The 26,085-nt window shown below is 39.4% G+C and overlaps 1 protein-coding gene across 7 annotated transcripts in view; it reads left to right on the top strand.

The window, feature by feature from the left end:
* KDM4C (lysine demethylase 4C) overlaps window positions 1–26,085 on the top strand; it is a 410,124-nt gene that overhangs the window by 92,134 nt on the left and 291,905 nt on the right. For 6 of the 7 annotated variants that reach the window (XM_036854785.1, XM_036854786.1, XM_036854787.1 and 3 more), the window contains one exon: window positions 14,383–14,432. In XM_036854785.1, coding sequence (XP_036710680.1) covers window positions 14,383–14,432 — 50 coding nt within the window. Of the gene's footprint in view, window positions 1–14,382; window positions 14,433–20,688; window positions 20,727–26,085 lie in introns of those variants that run through there. The other variant, XM_036854790.1, reaches the window with a different exon arrangement.

Genomic DNA, 26,085 nt, shown 5'->3' with positions numbered 1-26,085 from the left:
TTTAATGAGATTTTCTGCAGAACCAAAAGAGAAACCAGCCTCTTATACTTTGGGACAAAACTATGGCATAAAAGAGATTTTCAGAAGGGTGAAATGTGGCTAGATTCTAATCTTGTTATAATTGGTAGCAGTTATTTGGATGGGGGAACCATTGGAGTTGAGAGTGGGAGAGACCACTGGCCCAGCTTCGTTTGCTTCAGATTTGTTCTTTAGATATCCCTGGGAAATCTACTTGAAATCAGAAAGAAAACCCCACATTTTAGAAAGAACGAGTTTTACCTTGAGGATTTTGTCTTCCTCTAGGGAATGGGTGATGATTCTTCAATTAGATGCTTACTTTCAGTCCCCTCAAATGAAGTTTTGGAAAAAGCAAGTCTGTTCCTGTTGAGAGCTAAGAGTGCTTTGTCTATCAAACCTGTCAGATAAGAACTGCTAGGATGGGGACCAGCCTAACTTCTGAAGGCTATAACACAATCCTTACTCTTCCAGTATTTCGGGTCAACTAATTTTTACTTTAATTTTCATGCATTTCCTCATGTTATTTGGAACCTTTTTATTTATTTATTTTTTTAAAATTTATTTTTATTTATTTATGGCTGTGTTGGGTCTTCGTTTCTGTGCGAGGGCTTTCTCTAGTTGTGGCAAGTGGGGGCCACTCTTCATGGCGGTGAGCGGGCCTCTCACCGTCGCGGCCTCTCTTGTTGCGGAGCACAGGCTCCAGACGCGCAGACTCAGTAATTGCGGCTCACCGGCCCAGTTGCTCCGCGGCATGTGGGATCTTCCCAGACCAGGACACGAACCCGTGTCCCCTGCATTGGCAGGCAGATTCTCAACCACTGCGCCACCAGGGAAGCCCTGGAACCTTTTTTAATCCATTTAAAAAATAATGTCTGCATTGGATGTCTCTGGATCGAGAATGTTTTGTTGAAATTGTCTTGGCTCCTTGAAATATAAACTCACTATGAATCAGCTTAGCCAAAAGGAAGAATTTAATTGGCTCACATAGCCATGAATGGTCAGAAACATCTGGAACCCTTGGAAGTTGCCAGGGTGTGTTGGATCCTGGGCCCCACTTCTCTTTGTGTGTTGCCTTCATTTTTCTCCCTGGTTCATATATTTCTCCCTGTATTACTAGAAAGGAAAGGTGCCCCATTTGGGGAGGGACCATGGAATCTCCTGGCTTGGATTCTATGCCAATCTCTTGTTTAAATCACTGAGGCCAAGGGTAGGAAGGTATTGGGATTGTCCTGGCTTGGGTCACAGGCCTGCCTCTGTGGCAGTGAGGGCAGAGGCACGAAGAATGGCAGCCCCCATTAGAATTACATGTTTGTGTTTGGAGGAGATGGTTCCCCATTAAGAAGAAGAGTGCTGTTACCTGAATTATGCTGCACGAAGGGAATAAAACTCGATGTCTCCTACAGATATAAGGCAAAGAAAATCCCAAATAAATGTTCAAGTATTTGCTTAAATTTTAGGAAGGCTGATTCAGTTACTTTAACTGGCTCTTAACTTATTTTCTGTAAGATTTGAAAAGATGTCCTGTGGGCTTATTTCCTTAAGATGGAATGAATATATATATTTAAGATATTAAAGTTATTAAAATGTATGTTTGTTTAACTTATTAAAAGCATTTCTAGCAATTGATCAGTAACTTTTACCCAAAGTAGAGGCAATTGGCAAAAATAAATCTTTACACTGGACTTGAAACTTAAGAATCTATAATTTGTTAAGTTTTTTTCTGACTACTTGAACCAAAATTGCTCTTTTCTCGTGACTTAAATAGTCACAGTATCTAATAGTTTTTCCACTTTATTATGTCCTGTACTAATAGTCAGTTTTACCACTTTTTTTTTTTTTTAATTTTTATTTATTTATTTATTTATTTATGGCTGTGTTGGGTCCTCGCCTCTCTGCGAGGGCCTTCTCTGGCTGCGGCGAGTGGGGGCCACTCCTCATCGCGGTGCGCGGGCCTCTGACTATCGCGGCCTCTCTTGTTGCGGAGCACAGGCTCCAGACGCGCAGGCTCAGCAGTTGTGGCTCACGAGCCTAGCTGCTCCGCGGCACGCGGGATCCTCCCAGACCAGGGCCCGAACCCGTGTTCCCTGCATTGGCAGGCAGACTCCCAACCACTGCGCCACCAGGGAAGCCCTTACCACTTTTTTATGTCCTGTTCTTTCAGAACTCTTTTTTTCATTGGTTTGTGTGTTTTGGTCTTGTTTCCACAAGGAGACTTGCTGCATCTTGAGGGCACCACCACAGCACCTTTGTCAAGCCAGGCACCACCGTAGGCTCATAGGCTTGTTTAATTATTGAAGCAGGATTCTGCTTCTGTTTTTTGGGATCTGCTAACTTGTATATCACATATCTACAGCATCATGCTTTTTTTTTTTAATTTTATTTTTAGTTTTTTTACTTTTTGTATTTTGGCCATGGTGTGCGGCATGCAGGATGGTCCCCCGACCAGGGATCGAACCCGGGGCTCTGCAGTGAAAGTGCCGAATCCTAACCACTAGGTCCCCAGGGGGCTGTGCGGCATGCTTCTTTCAGTCTTTATTGATCTTTTTATAATACTCTTTTTGGTTTCTTATGGGTAAATATTACAAAATTAGCCTATAAAATAATATAGTCATGTATCTTGTGTGATGCCCTGTATAGAACTGACCAGATGTATAGGAAATTTTTAGAAGTTACAAAAACCTGTTAGAAAGTTTTAGACACTCTACTATATTTTGATTGTCAGCGATAATAACAGATTTGATAGCTTGCCTAAGAGAAATCCACAGACAGTACACTCCAGATTTAATATAGCCAAATGTTGTGTCCACCCCTTCTTCCCTTCCTCCAAATGACTGATTACTTGTGGGGGCTCCATACGTGGTTTCTTTATTTAAGGATTCGTGCACGAAGCTTCTGGAATGTTATTTTATAGCATATATTTCTGAGAGGACATAGCATCCAACTGTGTGATCTCTGAAATGATCTTCTGACCAGAGACCAAAAAAAGCCCATTTAACAATCTTCCTTGAAAAGTGAATGTTCTTTGGCAAGGCATTATACATCAACAAGGGCTTGAATTAGATGGGTTGCCGTCATCATCTTCGCTCTTATAAGTTACCTCTCTCAGCCCACCTGAGTAAATATTAACATCATTTAGGGAATGTCAGGTGTTGGCAGAAACACGTGACTATTTACTGTCTCCCCGCCCCCCCAATTTTATTGAGAAAGAATTGACATACAGCACTGTGTAAGTTTAAAGCATACAGCATGATGGTTTGATTTACATATATTGTGAAATGATGGCCACTGTAGGTTCAACTAATATTCATTTTCTCGTATAGATACAATAAAAAGAAAATGAAGAAAAAAAGAAAAAAAATTCTTCTTGTAATAAGAACTCATAGGATTACCTCTCTTAACTTTTCTGTATATCATACAGCATTGTTGGCTATAGTCATCATGTTGTTCATTGCATCCCTAGTACTTATTTATCTTATAACTGGAGGTTTGTACCTTTTGACCACGTTCCTCCAGTTCCGCGTTTCCCCACCTTTGGCCTCTGGTAGCCACAAGTCTGATCTCTTTTTCTGTGAATTGGTATCTTTTTTTTAAAAAAATCCACATATAAGTGAATACTTCTTTTTTTTTAAATTTAAGGTTGTATACCTTTTTTGTTTGTTTTTTGCACGTTGCTTGAGTTGTCTTTGGGTAGCTTGGTTGCTTTGTGTAACGTGCACTTTTGAAAGACTCTCAATTTTCAAAGAGGTTTCCAACTGTACAGTGGTTGTGTAGGTAGTTTTCCCTTGAAGATTAAACATCAATCACAGGAAATCTCCTTGAAAATGCTTCAATACTTTGTTGGAGATAATTGTGGTAAAACTCTGTAAGCCAATTGTAGTGGAACTCTTTAAGCTACTTTATCTTATTCATGGATGGTACGAGTATCCTTTGAATAAATGATAACTTGGAAAGGATACTGCCCTCCGAAGATTTCTGTATAAGGTAAGTTTGTTTTTCATTGGGAAAATATTGGATTTGAAAATTTTTGATATGGACAAATAGCTTCTTACAGGCATGTTTTTGTTTATTACCAATTTTTGAAGTTACTATATTTTTGATTCTTCTGGAAGTGGCAGTTTGTTTCTGTTTTATTAATGCTTGATCCTGTAAAACATTGCATCTGTGTTTGGTGACTTTTGGTTTTGTTTGTTTGTTTCTTTCCTGTTTGTTCATTAAATATTTATTGAGCCACCCACCAGTCAGATACTGGGCTCGGTGTTAGCGATACCATGGTGAATAGGACAGAATGGTCTTCATGAAACTTACAGTTTAGAAATATAGCTTTTAGTACCCCCACCCTCCCCTTTATTTTCTAGCAGTAGCAGAACACTTGTTCTTAGCACAATTTTATTGGAATCCAAATCTTACATGAATTCAAATCTTACACAGAATATTCATGCATAAGCCAGAAAAAAATTTTCTGTGATGGGTCCTCACTTTGGAGAACACTGGCCTGGCACAGAGGTTCTCAAACTTTCCATTTGAAAATTTCTTCAGAAGGGCAATTTATACAAAATTGAAAATAAAGGCAGAGCTGACTTGGCTGAAATGTGTTTGGTGGGACCCTCTCCCTTACCAACTCCTTCCTTGAGGTACCTTCAAGAAACCCTGGGGCCCTGGGGGGTGCCATGGAAAACAGAAAATCAGTCATTTGATCATCCAGTACTTGAAAAATCACTTTGCTACTGAATATGTTATCTGTTGAGTATTTTGGAGAGGTCAGTATTAAGATGTAAAGATTTCTTTTATGTTGTTTATGGGTGATATCAACTAATAATTTATAATACCTTTTTTCTTGCCGCAGTTGCCTAACTTATGATTGTCTACAGATGTGGCTGCTAGACTTTTTTTTTTTTCCATCTAATTGTTCTGTCCGGAAATGGGCCACAGGTGGCATAAGGGTGAGGCCAAGCTCTGGCTGAATTCCTTTCCTCAGGGGCTTTTTATATGGTGTCCCTGTAGGGCCTCAGTTCAAACACCTTGTCCTCCGGTCATAGTTAGAGACGCCCAGCTTCTGTTTTCAGGACTGGTGTTTAAGAGACACCTCCTTACAAATATGTTCTTTGTAGTTGTTTGTTGTAGCTTGTGTCACTCAGAAAGCCAACTTTGAGACTCAGATTTGTGTGCTGGAAGCAGCAGCCTTGGGGAGGGAGGAAGGCAGGACTAGGCAGAAGGGAAAGTTGACTGCTTTCGAGCCCTGGGCAGATCTCAGAGGCAGCTCTGGACCTGGCAGGGCCCTTCAGAATTGCCTCGAATGGAGGCAAGAGGGCCAGGCCTTAATACTCAGGCTTGGACCATTCATTGCATACGGGCCACCATCCCCTCCCTCGCCAGGGGCATGATCCTGGGGGAGGGAATGAGACCCTGGGTGAGCGTGATGTGGGGCAAGGATCCTCCCTTTGGTGAAGGTGCTGAGGGCCTCATCCAGAAAAGGAGAGTCTGGGCACCTACCAAAGCATCCCTTACAGTCACACGTTCTGTTTCTCACATTCATCTGTTTTTAAGAACTGAAAATGAAGTAAGCAGTGTTCTGTTTTCCACAGTTAACTAATGAGACTTCATAGTATAAAATAGTAATGCTTAAACTTAAATAAATGAACAAATGGTAAAACTTGTTAACATCATCAGTAATGGGAAAATGTAATATAATCACACATATAAAATCTATAGCTGTTCAGCCTTTTTTTGACACAGGAACATGCCTTGATTAAAAAGTATATTGTAGGGCTTCCCTGGTGGCGCAGTGGTTGAGAGTCTGCCTGCCAATGCAGGGGACGTGAGTTCGAACCCTGGTCTGGGAGGATCCCACATGCCGCGGAGCAGCTGCGCCCGTGAGCCACAGTTGCTGAGCCTGCGCGTTTGGAGCCTGTGCTCCTCAACAAGAGGGGCCGCGATAGTGAGAGGCCCGCGCACCGCGATGAAGAGTGGCCCCAGCTTGCCACGACTGGAGAAAGCCCTCGCACAGAAACGAAGACCCAACACAGCCATAAAAATAAAAATTAATTAATTAAAAAAAAAAAGTATATTGTAAATTACTTCAGAAATATTGAGTTTTGTGAAATATAATTTAGGCACTTTGCTTTTTGATTCGTGAAGTTTTTTATAACAAGAACTAAAGAAAAGTTTTGAGTAGTGGTTTGATGACTTTGTTCTTTGTATCTGCATTTTATCAATATTTAAAATGTCATTATCATTTGCCTGGTGTGTACTATAACTTTAATTTCAAAGGCTAGTGACTTTTTTTTTTTTTCCAATTGTGAATTTTAAAAGTGGGTAAATGTAAGAAGGATAGCTGGAAGAACTATTCTGTGTGTATATTGGAACTTTGGCCTGTTAGCAGACAGAAAACTTTTTTTTCTAAAAGTTGGATCACTCTGCAGTGATTGCAGTGATCATTGTAAAGGGTGTGGGTATGTCTTGGGGAGGGACAGACTTGGTAGCACCTGTCACTTCCTTCTTCTTGGCATCTTCCTGTGATTGATGAGGAAACAGGAATGGAATATGGGTCTGGAGAGCATGTCTTGGGCTTTGGAGTCAGATCTGGGGTTGGGCTCCAGCTCTGTCGTCGACCTTGCTCAAGTAAATTAATCCCTCTAAGTCTTAGTTTCCTCATCAGTAAAATGGAGGTGTTAGTAGGAGAACTTTTATCACAGGATCTCAGCACAAGGCTTGGCATCTTAAAAGTGCTTGATAAATGGTGGCTGTGATAAGCGATATAATCATGTTTATTGGTCAGATAGTCTTTTCACTCAGCCTTCAACACTTTAGTAACTGTTGAAAGCAAATCAGGCACACGTGCTTATGCAAGTAAAAGAGGGGAGGGTCAATTTAGAGTTGCTGTTTGTCAGAAAACTATCCTTGTGGACTTGAGCCTGAATCTTCATGGGAGATGACTGAGTAGCAAGAAGAAGAGGAAATATACAAAGGAGGAGGAAAGGGCCACTTCACACACAACCTCCGTTAGGGGAACGGAGTAGAGGGCAGTGCTGTTTCAGGACTGACCTACCTGAGCGTGGCCTGGACCTGGAAGGGGATCTCCCCTCTGTGGCCCTGGGCTTGGTAAGACAGCCCTTAATGTCACAGGGTGGCGGGGGTGTGTGGTGGGAGTGGGCCAGTGGGAGGTGCCAGTGGCCAGGGACCTCTGCAGCTGCCTGTGTGAGACAGCACAGTGACAAAGGTAGGGGTAGCGGGACAGCTGAGGACATTGATTTCTAAGTACATTGTGATAGCCCCAGGGCTCCCAAAAGATATTCGGGAGCCCCTGGGGGATGATCTGAGAAATAGGAGTTACCCTTTAGTAGTGCTGGTAAACACTTCTGATAGACTAATGGACTGAGCATATCTCGAAACGAGAAGTACAGAGACCAGTTCATAGAGAAAGCCTGAATCAGAGGAATGGATCTAGTACATTTTGAAAAATACAGCTTTACCTACTGACAGTTCGAAATGTCTGTCTGATATTATTCAGTTAAAGATAGTATTTGTATTACAATCACCAGGATAACATCATTTTAGGTCTATGAGAAAACCACCCAAAGATGTACTTGGGGTTATTCTGTTTTCCTTGGCCTTCAAATTAGATCTTTTTCCCCCTTAGTTATAAAAGACTCTGGTTTTAAATAAAACACAACCCTGTAAATATCTAATTAGCGTGTTCATAGTTCATTAGTGATTCATAGCTTCTTTTTATTTATTTATTTATTTATTTATTTATTTATTTATTTATTTATTTATTTATTTATTTTTGGCTGTGTTGGGTCTCCGTCTCTGTGCGAGGGCTTTCTCTAGTTGCAGCAAGCAGGGGCCACTCTTCATCGCGGTGCGCGGGCCTCTCACCATTGCGGCCTCTCTTGTTGTGGAGCACAGGCTCCAGACACGCAGGCTCAGTAGTTGTGGCTCACGGGCCTAGTTGCTCCGCGGCACGTGGGATCCTCCCAGACCAGGGCTCGAACCCGTGTCCCCTGCATCGGCAGGCAGATTCTCAACCGCTGCGCCACCAGGGAGCCCCATAGTTTCTTAATGTTGGCAGAACTGTTTGCAATATTCCTTATATCTGAAACAAAAACACTGTCCTAAAGGTTAAATGAACAGTTAATAATTTCAGCACACCAGTGTGTACTTGAGGGTATACAATGGTAGGCATCTTATTTGGTGGTTTTCAAAGGACACAAAGAAGTGTGAGACACATTTATATCCTCAAAGAATTAAGAATTAGCTGCCTAACTGAGCAGTGGTGGCGCAGAATAGAGTGCTTGGCTGTAAAGCAGACACTCACTATAAAAGGTAGGTTAAAATGGATAATCTGTTTGAAAATTTCTGGGTGGTGGTAAGCATTCTCTCCCTCACAGAACTCAGTGCCTTTCCAGACAGAAGTGATTTATGCACACCACACAGCAGCTAGCTATGGAAAGTAGTAGATGATAAATACTACATGAGAAATATAACGGAAGGGCTCTGGGAGGACGAAAAGGGGTAGGATTGCCGAGATTTCCAGTGGTCAGAGAAAGCTTCAAGGAGGAGGTGGAATCTGGGCAAGGCTTGGGAAGATGGGATTTGAAGCAGAATGGAGGGGCTGTTTATGGTGAGGAGTGAGGTCAGAAAACCCCTGTGAGGGATAGAATAATTCATAGTCCAAACTGTGGAGAGTGGACTGCTGCTATTTGTGGCTGTGGCTAAACTGTGTGTGTGTGTGGGGGGGGGGCATCCTGAAAGCCAAGCAGTAAGGAATAAAGGTTTTTATCCTATGATAGTGATATGAGGTCTGTAGCTGCCCAAGGAGATAGACAGTTTAGTTATGGTAATGGTCTAGCTGGGGCAGATCAGGGTTGGAATTGAGGTTTTGCTGCAGGGAGGTGGATATGAGGTTTTGAGGGTGTAGAGTGGATAGGACTTGTGACTGGCAGTGGGGGCAGAGGATGACAAATTAAAGAAGGGGTGACTCTGATAGTTCCAGTATGGGATGCTAAGGGCAAATGGAGTTCTGAACTGCAATGGGGAAGCTGGGGGAGATAACTAACTTAAGGGGGGAAATCACAAATTTGATCTTGTTTGTTGTGAGTCTTTTGAAGTGATAGGATACTTTCATAGAAAAGTCTAGGAGGTGGTCAGAGCCATAGAATTAGAACTCCCCTGACTGAGGTCACTAATTGTCTGTAATAAACCCCTATGCATACGGACCTTCTAGCTTGCCTCTATTTAGTCACCAATTCCTGCTTCAGATAGATTTTAAACAAGTGAAGGAAGTGACATGAACTGATTGGCTACGTGGACTAGAGAAGGTAAGGCTGAAGACTAGCTAAGAGGCTGCTGTAATGATGTGTGTGACAGAATGGTGCCTGGACCAAGGCGGTTGTAGTTAGGATAGAGAAATGTAGACAGGTTCATGAGATTTCTCTTGTATAAGTAACAGGTGGAACACATAAAACTTGGGGATTGATTAGATAGGGGAGTACAACCACGACAAATTCCGTTTCTCTGGGCAGTTAGATGAGGAACTCTGTAAAAGAAGCAGGTCTGTCTTGAAGATGCTGGAGGATTAAGCTTTGGACAAATTGTGTTTGAGGGCTGCTAAATGGATTTGTTCAGTAGCTGGTTGGTTTTTGAAGTGCAGAACTCAGAGGGACACACATGGGATGGAGATATGATATGGTTCAGCAACATGTGGGTGATCTTGAAGGCTTGAGGGAAGGTGGTTCCCTTAGGGAAGAATGTGGAAGCACTAAAGCATGGCGCCCTGGGGAACGTTAGGCAGCCAGAAGGTAGGTTTGGCAAGAGCAGAAGGTAGAAAAGCACTGGAAATGACTTAAATCATCAAACTCAAGAGAAGTGAGTGTTTAAGGAGCTAGTTGAAAATTCCAGAGAGGACAAGGTAGGTAAAGACCAAACAACGTGGCAACCTTTGTCCAAGCAGTCATAACTGAGTGTGATGGGAATAGGATCCAGACTGAGCTGGACTCCAGGGTGAATGGGATAAAATGAGGCAAGTACTGGAAGTGGTGTGTGTAAAGGGAAGAAAAGAAAATAGATGGGTGGTAGCAGGATGAAGGGCCCAGAGAAGGTATTTTTTTGAGGCAGAAGAGATAAGCATGTCTAAATGCTGATGGGAAACAGTCAGATGGGTGGGCAAGTAGGCAGTATTTTTATGCTGTTATTTCCAAATAAATGCTGAGAATTGTTTAATGTTTCCATGAAGTAGTAGAATTTACTAGAAGACAGAAATTAATAAAACCTTGTATGTTAGAGCAGCAGGATTTCAAACTTCTTAAAAGCATACGAGTGATTCAGGTTTTTAAGGGCTTTTATCCCCCCCCTATGATTGCTCTCGTTCAGGGCATTCTGTTTCAGTTATATTCTGATAGTTGCTTATATTGATTTTTTAAATTGTTTAGATGAAAAATACTAATATTCTTATGAAGCTGGAACTTTTTTCTGGTTGACTTGTATTTATTACCCTTTTTTTTTTCTTTTTATAAAGAAATTAGATGGTACTTTTCTTTGCTGGCTGCTACATTCATAGGAGCTAAGTTTTTAGGGCAGTTATATCAGGAACTTATTTTTGCCCCATGCCATTTAAGTGGAAATTAAGTGCCCCAGTCCTGCCCATCTACCTTGAGCACACTTTGTCCTTCACAGTGTAAGATCCAGGGGGGATGAAGATAAGGCAAGGCAAAATGGGGAGACCATACTAAAAGTATAGAGTCCTGGGAGAAAGATTTGATTGAATTAGGTATTTGAACGGATTAGGAAGTTGAAACTGGTAGAGTTGATCCTGAGTATGCCAGGCTGACCCTGTAATTAGGAAATGAGGTATTGGCTTATATAATTTCCTACCTGTTCTTACAATTTCCCACTTTCATGATTTTTTCTTCTTGCTGTATCCTTTCTCTCCTTCCACATCTTCCATCCTGGAGGGTCAGGAACATGATTCATCATTTTGAGAGCCACAAAAGTCAGCACATACTTTCTGAGCATCTGCTTTTCTGGTGCTTTGTTCTACGAGAGACACTGGTCCTTGCCCCTAGGGAGGTTGAAAGGAGAGAGGGAGGCAGAAAGGTAAAAAAATTAAATTCTGAGTACCATGGTGGAAACCTGTCTTCTGTGTGGTTGATAGAGCAAAAGGAGGAGTGTGGAGCTCTCCCTGGGGGTGACTCAAGCTGAGTGGAGAAAAAGGAGTGGAGGTTTTGTTGGCCGGACAGGGATGGTAAGGGTGTGTAAATCCCAGAAATAGGGGATGGAAAGTAGTGGAGGTATAAAGTAACAAAGACACTGGAAGGGCATTCAAGTGGTTTGGTAAACCAAAGAGCAGGATTTGATTGGGACATTGGTCAGTAGGTGCAACTGAAGAGGTGTCAGGATTGCTGCAGGTCTGTGTGCCCTGCAAAAAAGTTCAGCTTCTATCCTTCAGGTAAGTCAGCCACTGAAGGCCCAGGGTTTTGTCATGATCAGATCTGTAGTTTGCAAAGATGACTTTGGCGCACCATGGAGGATAGTTTGGAAGGGTACAACAGAAGGTGGGCGCCCACCTGTAATGGTCAGTTACAACTTAGTGACCTGAAGGCCAAACTGCACTGAGGGGACACACTCAGTGCCTTATAAGTCATGTGTCTAATTTAAAGAATTTTTGATAAATGTATAATGTATGGAAAAAATCTTTCTGATGATTAGCCTCCAGAGAATTTTTACTAGAACCCTTTTAAGAGATGTGTTTACTATGTGTTGGCTATGTGATTTTTGTCATAGAGTTGTGAAGATCAATTGAAAGACTATGTCAAGTGTATATTTTATCCTTATATTTATGTTTATATATACATTTATATTATGTTTTCTGTGAGCAGATGGTTGAATTTCAGGTTAATGAACTTTAACTCTGACACCATTTTTTTAAAAAAGTGAACCTGGAGATATAAATATCTCCATGTCCAACCCTTACATGAGTGCATGCCTGTGTGTGTATACACGTGCATGTGTTAGCATGTATGTTATGCTTGTCTGGGGCATGTATGTGTATGTGTGTGTGTGTGTGTCCTTTTCTGGGTATATTTGGCAACATAAACCAGGGATTAAAAATTGCTGAGAAGTGGCCAGTGTATAAATATACGTTGGGTGATTGTCATTTAGTTATGCTAAAATTTTATCTTCCCAATTCAGTTGGAATAATTTCATTAACAGTGCCTGAAGCAACAGGATATATGGTTGAATTTTCTTTTAGAGAATTGCCTAGTTACAACGGATCCAATTAAGTTCTGCATATGTTATCAGTGGCATTAAATGCAACCAAGTGTGGTGTTAAGTAAAATGAGAAGTTATTTTAGTAAAAAAGTTAACTTGTACTTAATATATATTGAGCTAGTAAACAGCAAATGTAGGTCTGAAGAGTAACATATTCTTATTTAAAACATGAAATGGGGCTTCCCTGGTGGCGCAGTGGTTGAGAATCTGCCTGCCAATGCAAGGGACACGGGTTCGAGCCCTGGCCTGGGAAGATCCCACATGCCGCGGAGCAGCTAGGCCCGTGAGCCACAACTACTGAGCCTGTGCATCTGGAGCTTGTGCTCTGCAACAAGAGAGGCCACGATAGTGAGAGGCCCGCGCACCGCGATGAAGAGTGGCCCCTGCTCGCCGCAACTGGAGAAAGCCCTCGCACAGAAACGAAGACCCAACACAGCCAAAAATAAATAAATAAAAAAAATAAAAATAAAAAACTAAAGGAATTCCTTTAAAAAAAAAACATGAAATGATCATTTAACTTGAGATTATTGTTTTAAAATTTGTTAGTAAGTTCACAGTAAATAAAATCAAGTATGTAACTTTTGAAAACACCAGGAACTAGAAATGAGTAATACTTGAAGACGAATTTCTGTTTTCTAAGGGTGAACAATTCTTTCTTTCTTTTTTTTTTTGGCTGTGCCACATGGCTTGCAGATCTTAGTTCCCCAACCAGGGATCCAACCCAGGCCCCAGCAGTGAGAGCACTGAGTCCTAACCACTGGACCACCAGGGAATTCCCAACAATTCTTTTTTCTATAATCAAGATTTTAGAAGTCACATAATTGTGAAATAAATCAAAGCTGCCTTTTTTATGGCTGGTAAATTTTTATTTAAAATCTATTTGAAAAGTACAGTGTTCTTAGAAAGGTTTGGTGGAGATACAAATGTTACTATAATAATTTCATGTACTATCCTGCTTGTCAGTAAAAACATTTTAAAAGGTTTTTATTTTTAAAGAAAACTTTTTTTTTCTGGACTTCCTTGGTGGCGCAGTGGTTAAGAATCCGCCTGCCAATGCAGGGGACACGGGTTCGAGCCCTGGTCCGGGAAGATCCCACATGCCGCGGAGCAACTAAGCCCGTGCGCCACAACTACTGAGCCTGCGCTCTAGAGTCCGCGAGCCACAACTACTGAAGCCCGCGCGCCTAGAGCCTGTTCTCCACAACAAAACAAGCCACCGCGATGAGAGGCCCGCACACTGCAACAAAGAGTAGTGCCCGCTCGCCGCAACTAGAGAAAGCCCGCACGCAGCAACGAAGACCCAACGCAGACAAAAATAAATAAATTAAAAAAAACAAAAACTTCAAAAAAAAAAATTTTTGCTTAAAAACAAAGGCCAAACTAACCAACTGCAAAACAAAAAATATACAACCAAAAATAGCCCTGGATCGCTGGGGTGCTGTGAGTGTTACAAGGGAGGTTCTAAACTCCATGCTGTGGCCAGGTGCCCCTTGTCCAAGCAGTTTGCTGGCCTTGGGCCTTTGTTCCCTAATGTGTAAAATGTGGTTGGAATGGTGAGCTGGGACATTGAAATAGGTGATTTAAGTTTATTTTTCTTCTGTTTAGTGTCCAAGAGATACAGTTCTGTGTTTGGTTCTCTAATCTCTGCTTAGTTCATCTAAGTGGAGTTTGGGGTTGACCTTTTTTTTTAAAAATAAATTTATTTATTTTATATATTTTTTATTTTTGGCTGCATTGGGTCTTCGTTGCTGCGCGCGGGCTTTCTCTAGTTGCGGTGAGTGGGGGCTACTCTTAGTTGTGGTGCGTGGGCTTCTCATTGCGGTGGCTTCTCTTGTTGCAGAGCACAGGCTCTGGGCGTGCAGGCTTCAGTAGTTGTGGCACGTGGGCTTAGTTGCTCCGTAGCATGTGGGATCTTCCGGGACCAGGGATTGAACCCATGTCCCCTGCACTGGCAGGCAGATTCTTAACCACTGAGCCACCAGGGAAGTCCCTGGGGTTGACTTTTTTTTTTACATAACATTATTTAGGAATAGATGTCCTTAGGATACTAGCTGAACAATTATAAATCTAAAATTTTATTTGTGTTTAAAATTTTAGGTATGCAATACCCCCAGAGCATGGAAAACGACTGGAAAGACTAGCTCAAGGTAAACTTGCTTTCTGTTTCTCATCTAGATAGGTTTTTTGTTTTTGAGGTATTGGGTTGGCCAAAAAGTTCCTTCGGTTTTTAAGTAAACATAAAAGACACATTTTTCATTCTCACCAAGAATTTTATTGAACAACATATTCACTGTTTTGTTCCATTACCTTCTGCAATTTTGGGGGCAACTTCATAATTCCATCTTCCCAAAACTTTTTATCTTTTTGAGCAAATAACTGTTCCAGGTGCCTTTTACAGTCTTCCCAGGAATTGAAAGTTTTTTCATTAAGAGAATTTTGTAAAGACTAAAATAAATGGAAATCCGAAGGTGCAACGTCTGGTGAACACCGTGGATGAATCAGAACTTCCCAGCCAAGCTGTAAGTTTTTGCCTGGTCATCAGAGAAACATGCGGTCTTGCGTTATCCTGATGGAAGATTATGCGTTTTCTGTTGACTAATTCTGGACGCTTTTTGTCCAGTGCTGCTTTCATTTGGTCTAATTGGGAGCAGTACTTGTTGGAATTAATCGTTTGGTTTTCCGGAAGAAGCTCACAATAGAGGACTCCCTTCCAATCCTACCATATACACAACATCACCTTCTTTGGATGAAGACCGGCCTTTGGTGTAGTTGGTGGTGGTTCATTTCACTTGCCCCATGATCTCTTCCATTCCACATTATTGTACAGTATCCACTTTTCATCACCCGTCGCAATTCGTTTTAAAAGCGGAACGTTTTCGTTAGGTTTAAGTAGAGAATCGCATGCGGAAATACGGTCAAGAAGGTTTTTTTGCTTAACTTATGTGGAACCCAAACATCAAAACGATGAACATAACCAAGCTGGTGCAAATGATTTTCAGTGCTTGATTTGGATATTTTGAGTATGTTGGTTATCTCCTGCGTGGTATAACGTTGATTGTTCTCAATTAATGTTTCTATTTGATCGCTCTCAACTTCAACTGTTCTACCTGACCGTGGAGCATCGTCCAGCGAGAAATCTACAGCACGAAACTTCGCAAACCACTTTTGACACGTGCAATCAGTCACAGCACCTTCTCCATACACTGCACAAATCTTTTTTTTGCATTTCAGTTGTGTTTTTAGCTTTCTTGAAATAATAAAGCATAATATGCTGAAAATTTTGCTTTTTTTTTCCGTCTTCAATATTAAAATGGCTACACAAAAATTCACCAGTTTTGATAAGCTTTTTTTTTAAATGCACTCCTGATATGACAGCTGTCACAATACAATCTAACAAAATTGTTTCGAATGAAGTTAAAGACAACTAAGTGCTACTAGAGCCATCTTACGGAAAAGACCTAATGAACTTTTTGGCCAAACCAATATTTTTACAGTGTAGGATATCACTGTGTTAATTTTATTCTTTTCAAGTTATTGGCATTTAAGTATTTCTCTCATTGAGTAATTTTAATTTTTTCACATTAATGTGTGCATATTTTTCCCAGTTGCATAATCTTCATGATTATTTTAGTTGGCTGCTTAGCTTTTCGTCAACTGATTGCACTTAACCTATTTTGGTTATTTCCAAATTTTTTTCTCTTTTATATAGTGTACTTAACATCACTGTGCCAATAATATTTTTTCTTCCTTTAGTTGTACCCTTGGGATAAATTCCAAGGAGTACTGATGCTGCATCTTGGGCTGTAGGTGTTTTATGAGTACTTTTCATGTTGCCATATCATTTCACCAAAGGGTTGTGTTAAATCTCTTTTTTGACCCCCTCATTTTTATTTGGCCCCCTGGGCCTGAGAGTGCCTGAAGTATGAAGGTGAATGTCCCCAGCTAACTGGATGAGCATGATATTGTATGCCTTCTTAGACTGTTAAAATTAAACATACTTTACTGGAACTTGAATTTTTATTTTTTAAGGCTTTGTCCATCTTCTTTTTTTCTTTTTCTAGTTTTGTTGAAATGTACTTGACATATAGACGTTATAAGTTTAAGCTGTTCAGCATAATGATCTGACTTACATACATCATGAAATGATGACCACAATAAGTTTGGTGAACATCCACCATCTCATATACATACAAAAATAAAGAAATGGAAAAAATTTTTTTTCCTTATGATGAAAACTCTTAGGATTTACTCTTTTAACAGCTTTCGTATATAACATTCAGCAGTGTTAATTATATTTATCATGTTATATATTGCATTTCTAGTACTTATTTATCTTATAATTGGAAGTTTGTACCTTTTGACTGCCTTCATGCAGTTGCGCCTCCCTCAACCCTGTCCATCTTCTTAAGGGCCAGGTTGAGTCATTCTTCTGGGAACTCATCAATTGCTTTCACTCTGTTACCACTTGTATCTACAGAGAGCACCTTCTACTTTTCTTCCCTGCCTTAAAGATACGCCAGGCAACCTTGTTCTCATCTGCTCCCGCAAGGGAGGAGAATCATATTTACCCCCTGTTACCCTCTTTTGCTGTTTTGCTAGCCACCCTAACCAAGGACGACGTAGACTGGTAGTGACTTATTTCCAGGGGAAAGTGGAGTTCCACTGAGTGACAACTGAAGATAAGACAGAATGTCTTATTCAGAATGCCTTTATTCAGAATTGAATCCTCAGGGAGCATTGTCTTTTCAGTCAGGTGCTGATCTAAGTTTCACTGGTATGTTAGGTTTGCCTTCTAGTAGAAAAGGAATTTTGTTCCTGCATTATGTATGCTTTCATTTAATAATGAAATGGGGACACTGAGAAACCCCGTCCTTTGACTTGACAGTTCTGAACAGAAATTGTTAATGATATCTAAAAGTTACTTTCCTCCAAATTAGAGTTAGAGTATCACGTTTGTAAGAATACGCATTATTATAATTTTGGCAGGCTAATAACTATAAAGACTTAGTGTTTTCATAATGTAATACATTATAGTAATAATAGCAATGTAATTGTAATCTTGAACTTTGTTAGGGACTATTTTCATGAATATTAAGGTGGGTGAATCCTGGTTCTGGATAACAGATTAGAGCACAGCTTAGAAAATGATTACCATAATCCTTAAATACCCTGGCAATGAACTTTGTGCTAAATCTATATGCTGTGAACTATCCTCGTCCCTGTGATAATTATTCTACCATGTTCTGTTCACCTCATTGCCAGAGGACTTTTAAAATGGAGCCAGTGTAAATTTTACGGTATGGACTCACATGCTAAAGTTTTTGCTATAAACTGTCTGTAAACACTTTGACGTAAACTGTCTGAAAATGACATTCTAGGAAAATGGATGCCATTTGCTTAATCAGTAAGAGGTTAAGAAACTTGAAGGTTGAACGAGAACTTTAAACTCAATTGCATGTTTTTTGAAAACTTTTTGCAGCATTATTTTGAGAAATGATTCAGGGAAAAGACCCTATAGGACAGTGGAGGATTTCTATCTGCTGACCAGATGCCAGCCAAATTAATTGAGTTCTGCTAAGTAATTAAAATGATAAAATAATGCAGTAAATGAGATGGAGCATTATAGGTTGTCTAGGTCAAGGCAGCACTTGATACATAAAATGAAAAGCAGCCTCGGATATTTTCCATTATCTTGTCTGAACATCATAATTATCACACTTGCCTTTTATGCATGAATGCTTTCATCTTTGGTTTCTATTGAAATCTTGATTGACTGTGGCACCTACAAATATTTTATCTGAAAGACGTTATGCCTGCATCTAAATAAAGCCAGGAGTTTGATTTTGCCCTTCAGCTGCTTTCTCATCTATATAGGTTTTTTCCCAATATTATGTAGACATAACTGTAATAAAAAATCTCAAGTGAATTGTTGCAATTTTTATACTTGTTATGTTCGCCTATAATGCCATTGCATTCTTTCTAATTTTTGGCTTGATACAATTGAATGGAAAGTATAAAGGAGAATAGAGATATAATATTAAATCATAAATGACAGTTTTGAAGATTTTCAGTTTTAAGAATGTCTAAATCTCATCTATTTTAGAAATAAGACAATATCTTTGTGGTTCTATTAAGTTAAGCAAGATATGGATTAAAGTAAATTGGGAGCAGCTAAATTTTTTTGTGAGTGACTGTATTCCATTGGTCTCTCGTTGTTAATAAAGTGCTAATATTTAAGAAAAATTGAAGATGCTTACTTTGGTCAAAATTTTGGTTACTGGGAAAAGAATATGTGAGTTAGGACTTTGTGCAGCAGAGTTTGGAAGTGTGAATGATCAGCAGGAATTTTGTTTTAAGTGACAGTATGGTAGAGTTAGTTGAATACACCGGTTCTTTTGGAGGCTTATATTTACTTGTAACAAGTGTTTTCGTTTTGACTCCTTAAAAAAGCGACAGTAAAAAGGAATGGATGAATCATTGTTATGAAGGATTAATTTAGTTCAAGTTTTTTTAAGCAGTTAATTTTGGTGTGTGTGTGTGTGTATGTATGTTTTTAAATGACTGGAGTTATCTTGAGTCTAAACCTGTGGAACAGAGTCTTAGCCTGATTTGCAGGTATCCCTATTCCAGGAGGTGGACAAAGGGTCTGTGGGTGGGATGCAGGCAGTCTGTGGACTCTCTGAAATTATATTCAAAATTGGGCATATATGTGGATTTCTGGGACGCTATCATCAAATCCATTAAGAGGGTTTGGTCCAAAAGAGGTTATGAACCACTGCTATCAAGAGACTAGAAGAGTAGCATTAAATAACAAGTCATTTTAATTTTATAAACATTCTAAATTGACCCGTTCTCATACCTCTGACTTGGAATTAGGAAATGTACTTTTATCAGCTCTCAAAATGATGAATACATTATTCCCTTAAGCATTCATTTACATGATAGCCTGAAAATATTGTATTAAAGTGCTTGGTTTTGAAAGGATAATAAATAAAATACCCTTGATTATGAATAATCAATTTTAGGGGGCCCCTAAGCCCTAAAAAATGAAAAAGTCCAGTGATATATCCTCTGCCTTCATGCCTAACTCATGCTTTAGGCATGGAGATCAATGTGTGGTGTGTCAGGGTATGTTTATTTTCATCTTACTATCAGTTGTTACATTAAGAATGGTGAAACAATCCCTAAATTTAACTTCCTCATATTTTGATGTCAAATATCACACTGTGTTTAATTTTGAATATTTTATATCCAACCATGTTCCTAGTAGGATTTTAAACATTGGACAGTAATACATAACATACACCAAGTTAGGATAATTAGAATGTGTGGTGAAAGACAGTTCTGAGAAGTGACAGGTAGGGAATGGGGAGGAAAATTCAGGAAGGGAATGCCAGCTAGCCGGGAAAGATTACTATGGAGGGAAATTAAGAGTTCTTTGATTCTGTGGGGGGTGTGGAGGGGGGAAGCTGAGCCAGGAAAATCCTGTTTAGCTTGACTGATCTGTTTGTGCCAAAGTGCTTGGCCTGAGGCGTCCTGGGTGACTTCCGCGTGTGTGGTCCATATGCCGTGTCAAGGTGGGAAAAAGCTGGAGCTGAAACAAAGCAGTCTCAGGAATGCAGTAAAACCATATAATGGTCTATAGACCATGTGTAATGGTCTATATGCCTGTTAAATTAGGTGGAAATTTTAACTCTAAGTGTTCTGCCAACCAGTTTGAAGTGGAAAAAACTTTCCCATTACTCACTGCACTGTGTTCAAGAGTTAAAAATAAGGCAATTGTTTAGGAGAACCACCATCCTTCTCGATACCACGGTCAGTATGAATTTCTCCTGGCGCCCCTCCTGGAGAGCTGCATGGAGCTTTGTCTCTCCAGTAGAGATGTTGATGGATTATGGGACACGTGGAGCAGAGTGAAGCCTGCAATGTGATAACTTTCTACCCGATTATTAATTGCTCAGCAAACGGTAGGAAAAACAGAGAGGTCAACTACAGCTTAAACCTCTAATGTTGACCTCTTAACTAGGAATGTGGGTAAAAATACCAGGTTTCTCCCCACATAATATAGCTCATTAGTTCTTTTCATTAAGAAGCATGTTAAGAAATTTCATATGTGAATCAAATACATCTTTCTAAAAGTATTTCCCACAGAAGCATTCCTTCCATATTCTTTTCCTATGTCCTTTTCCTTACCATTCGTTTATATGGCTACTATATTTTTTAAGCCTCATATCAGTCGTATGAATATTGCAAAAACCATTACAGGCCTACCTCATTTTATTGTGCTTCACTTTATTTCAAGTTGCAGATAATGCACTTTTTTCTTTTCTTTTCTTTTTTTTTGCAGATTGAATGTTTGTGGTAACCCTGTGTTGAGCAGGTCTATTGGTTCCATTTTTCCAACAGCATTTGCTCACTTCTTGTCTCTGTGTGACATTTGGGTAATTCTCACATTTCAAACTTTTTCATTATTATGTTTGTTTTGTGATTGGTGAGTTGTGAAAAGATTACAACTCACGAAAGTGTTAGATGATGGTTAGCATTTCTAGCAATAAAGTATTTAAAAATTAAGGTATGTACATTTTTGGGGCATAATTCTATTGCACATTTAATAGACTACAGTATAGTATAAACATAATTACATATGCACTGGGAAACCAAAAAAATTCTTGTGACTTGCTTTACAGTAATATTTGTTTTATTGCTGTGGTCTGGAACAGGCGGAACCTGCAATATCTCTGAGGTATGCTTGTATAAAACTCTATCAAAGCATACTTGGGTAAATTTCAATTATATTCAAATTAAATTGTCTTAAATCTATTGCTAGTATGGACATACACTCTACATGTCTGATTTCTCCATCTTTCCCCTCTTCTTCCCTCTCTTTTTCCTTTCTTTCCTAAGCAATTAATAACTAACGTCAGCTTCTCCAAACTAGTGTTTGTATATCCATAGAAAATGTTACTGAACTTTGATTTTTAAATTTTTTTCCAAGGCTAAAATTTTGTTGGTTTAATAGTAGCAGCATGTGTTTGTCATATGAGATTGGGATTCAAAAATAATTGCTTAGTTAGTAATAGCTAATATATTAGAAAATGTAAACCAGTTGACAGTTGGCAAAACTTCTTATTTGAAGGAAAGAACACACTATTTTTAGAGTATATCTGCTCTATTTCTAAAACAATTTAAAAACATTTAATAAATTTTTAGGTCAGATTAATTGAGGTAAAATGCACTTACAATAAAAGCCACCCCCTTTAACTATACAGTTTTGTGAGTTTTGACAAATATATACAATGGTGTAACTACCACCACTATCAAGATATAGAACATTTCCAGTACCCCCAAAAGTTCTCTTGTACCTTTTTGCAATTAATTCTTCCCCCCAGCAACCACTGGCAGCCACTAATCTGATTTCTATCTCTAGAATGCCATAAAAGTGGAATTATACAATGTGTAGACTTTTCTGTCTTGTTTCTTTCACTTAGAATAGTGCTTCTCACATCTGATCACTTTTATGTTGAATACAGGGCATCCTTTGATGTGTATAGCACCTGGTTCTTGAGGGGGCTTATGTGATTCTGTACTTCCTCATGCTATAAAACTCCCAGCAGAACTTTGGCAGTCTTAGCAAATGTTATTGTGGGATGCTTTTAGGGTTTCAGGGCTCTATTGGGATTGCTGGAGTACATGTTCCTTATCATGGTGGAAATGGAAGATTTGTTGAACTAACATGATAACTAGAGTCAACATGGTGGAAATGAGTAACAGGGATAATAATAATGGCCACTATTCATTGAATGTTACTATGTGTCAAGTAGACTAAGTTTTATTATTTTTTTTAATTGAGGTAACGTTCACAAAATGTAAAAATAAACCATTAACCATTTTGAAGTGTACAATACAGTGGCATTTTAGTATGTTCATATTGTGCAACCATCACCTCTATCTAGTTCCAAGAGATTTTTATCACCCTAAAAGGAAACCCTTTATTTATTTGTTTATTTATTTATTTATTTATGGCTGCGTTGGGTGTTCGTTGCTGTGCGCGGGCTTTCTCTAGTTGCGGTGAGCAGGGGCTACTCTTCCTTGCGGTGCACGGGCTTCTCATTGTGGTGGCTTCTCTTGTTGCGGAGCACGGGCTCTAGGCACGCCGGCTTCAGTAGTTGTGGCTCACGGGCTCCAGAGCACAGGCTCAGCAGTTGTGGCGCACAGGCTTAGTTGCTCCGAGGCATGTGGGATCTTCCTGGACCAGGGATTGAACCTGTGTGCCCTGCATTGGCAGGCGAATTCTTAACCACTGTGCTACCAGGGAAGTCCCAACCCTATATTTTTTAATTGGTCATGCTATATTCCCTCCCACGCCTCCCCAGCCCCTGGCAATTAGTAGTCTGCTTTCTGTCTAGGTATTTACATATTATGGATATTTCATATACATGGAATCATATAATATGTGATCTTTTGTGTCTGCCTCCTTTTATGTAGTGTTCTTCTATGTTATAACTTATAGCAGTACCTCATATTTTTTTATAGCTGACTAATATTTCATTGTAAGGATATACCATATTTTGCTCTTCCATTTATCAGTTGATGGACATTAGGTTGTTTCCACTTTTTGATAATGGCTAAGTTTTTTGTGCATTATCTCACTGGATTCCCGTAAGGATCCACCCAGTGAGGATAGCCACTGTGGAAAACGGTATGAAGGTTACTCAAAAAATTAAAAGTAGAACTGACATATGATCCAGCAGTTCTACTTCTAGATATATATTTGAGGGAAATGAAATCACTGTCCTAAAGATATATCTGCACCCCTGATATTACAGCATTATTTATAGTAGCTAAGACATGGAAACAACCTAAGTGTCCATCGACAGGTGAATGAATAAAGCAAACTGTTATATATATATATACAATAGACTATTATTCAGGCATAAGGAAGAAGGAAATCCTGCCATTTCTTTCAACATGGCTGAATCTTGGGGTCATTACGCTAAGTTAAATAGTCAGATACAGAAAGACAAATACCGTATGATGTTACTTATGTGTGGAATCTAAAAAACCAAACTTATAGGTACAGAGAACAGTTTGGTGGTTGCCAGAGGCAGGGGGTGGGGAAAATGGGTGAAGGGGGTCTAAAGGTACAAACTTCCAGTTATAAGATGAGTAAGTTCTGGGGGATGTACTGTACCGTATGGTGACTATAATGAACAATACTGTATTGAAAGTTGCTAAAAGAGTAGATCTTAAAGCTTCTCATCACACAAAAAATTATAACTGTTTTTAGGTGATGAATGTGAATTAAACTTAACGTGGTAATCATTTCACAATATATACATATATCAAATCATTATACTGTATATCTTATACGATGTTATATGTCATTTGTATCTTGATGCTGGGGGAAAAAAAAAAGACCCCACTGAGGAAGGTAATACTAGCATCCTGATTATATGAATGGGGAAATTGAGGAGCTGAGAGATTATGGGACCAGACAAGGCTATATGAGTTGTTGGACTTGTGTTAGGAATCCATGTCTCTGTAGGGATTCTTTTTTTTTTTTTTTTAATTTTTATTTATTCATTTATTTATTTATTCATTCATTTATGGCTGTATTGGGTCTTCGTTTCTGTGCGAGGGCTTTCTCTAGTTGTGGCAAGCGGGGGCCACTCTTCATCGCGGTGCGCGGGCCTCTCACTATCGCGGCCTCTCTTGTTGTGGAGCACAGGCTCCAGACGCGCAGGCTCAGTAATTGTGGCTCACGGGCGTAGTTGCTCCGCGGCATGTGGGATCTTCCCAGACCAGGGCTCGAACCCGTGTCCCCTGCATTGGCAGGCAGACTCTCAACCACTGCGCCACCAGGGAAGCCCTCTGTAGGGATTCTTAACTGTTATTCTCTTTTATTTTGCTAGCCATGTGGACAAGACGAGGGTGACTTCAAATAGTTCAAACAGTTACGTTTTTTCATCTAAAACTTAGCTCTGCTATTTAATAGCAATGAGAAGGTGTATGTTGTGAGCAGTAAATGAGAGAGGAAATTTGGTGTTCAAGTAAGCGTGTGTGTTAGGTGTCTGTAAGAGGAGGTTGGGCAAGATTTACACAAAGTCCCATAACATAGTTTGCACCTCACAGTAGGCTGCCTCTCAAGTGCTTCCACCAAAATATCTCTACAGTGGAGGAGAGTGAAACCCTACCACTCCACAACACTCATGCAGATTTTGCATCTTGCTCCCTTAATACATTTGTTTGTATGCAAATATAAACCACGTAATTTAGCATGACAAAAGTAGATGCTCAGAAAGATGTGCCAGGTTTATTCTGTGTATTCTTCTACACCTGGCATGTTACCTGATGGCCATGGGGTATGTGAGGTGTGGTAGTGAGTTGCTAGCTGCTGTGTCCACTACTAGATACTTGAGGGGTCAGTGTAGAACTGTTTCTTTATTGGAACTTCCTGGTTTTCAAGATTATGGAAGAGTGGATTCTCCAATTATGTGACTGGTAAATTGGAAAGTCTTACAGAATGTTGCAGTAGTAACATTCAAATACGGTAAGTTTAAGAGCAGACTTCTTCCAAATAAATTCTTTCCAAATTGAAAACTTAGAAAAAAAGCACATTAAGAAAGTAAATATTAGCATAGAAAAAAAAGGTTCTGAAAGGCATATTTTAAAGAACTTAACTTGCAAAAATTTTAACACATACCTTGTTTTCTCTTTATTTGGTGACTTTCAAAAAACTCTGATTGTCTTAAGTTGAATTTTTAGTTAAATTTTATCTTTTCTATCAGATCTATTTTTGTTATATTTCATACATGTGATTCCAAATTTGTTTTTTTCACTTGTTATGAAATCTGCTAGCATTCCTTTAGCCAGCATAGTTCTGAGTTTTGAAAGATACTATCATTTTGTATCAAATAGTATCCTGGTTATACTGGCTCCTTTATATATTGAATAAAATATTTTTAAGAAATGGTGGAGTGAGGGTGAGTGTGAACCATGTACTTCTGCAAGTATTTTGAGGTAAAATTCATTTTGAGACACATACATTATGTCATAATTTGTGGTTTATGAGGTGTTTTCCAGGGCGATGTGAAATATAATTCTGATAGCCTATTGAAAATATAAATTCTGAACCAATACGAAGTTCTTAACATATGGCAAATTGCCTTCCTTCAGTGGTTTTCCAATTTAACTTACAACCAGTCATCACATTGTTCAGGTCCTGATTACAAATCCATATCAAAAGAAAATTAAGTAGACTCCTCTTTCTTCATTGATTTTAATTTAAAACTTAATTCATGCAGTGCTGCACAGAGTTACAGATTTGAAAAGCTTGATAGATCTATTTAAATTGTATTGCTAAAACTTTTCCGTGGGCTATGTGTTTGGGGACTGCCCTGCCGTGCTTTACTCTCTGTGGTGTAGACTCAGGACATCTTATTGTATAGATACGGCCGTTGCATTATGTGGTACTTTCTCACCATTCACTAAGGTCTTCATTCTTTCAAAGGTTATTTTCTATTTATATATTAGAATATTAACCATAAATGGAGGGCTGCATTAAATGACCAGATAGGGCACAATTATTCCTTTTATTCCCATTGGTATTGTAGCGAATGATAGTATTTCTGATGTTTCTGTTGGATGTACTTTTTAAATATTTCTGTCTGTTGGGCATCTTAAAAATCCAGGTGTAGATGCTTAAGCAGAATATACTACTCTTTGCAGGTGGTTCTTTATACCCTAATGGCTTTTTTTTAGATGTTTCATTTGTTTCCTTCCGATGATCTGTGGCCTCAC

The sequence above is a fragment of the Balaenoptera musculus genome, chromosome 6 (genome assembly GCF_009873245.2).
Source record: "Balaenoptera musculus isolate JJ_BM4_2016_0621 chromosome 6, mBalMus1.pri.v3, whole genome shotgun sequence".
NCBI lineage: Eukaryota > Metazoa > Chordata > Mammalia > Artiodactyla > Balaenopteridae > Balaenoptera > Balaenoptera musculus.
The sequence above is the reverse complement of the archived record's forward strand: the minus strand, read 5'-3'. Positions and strand labels throughout refer to the sequence as shown.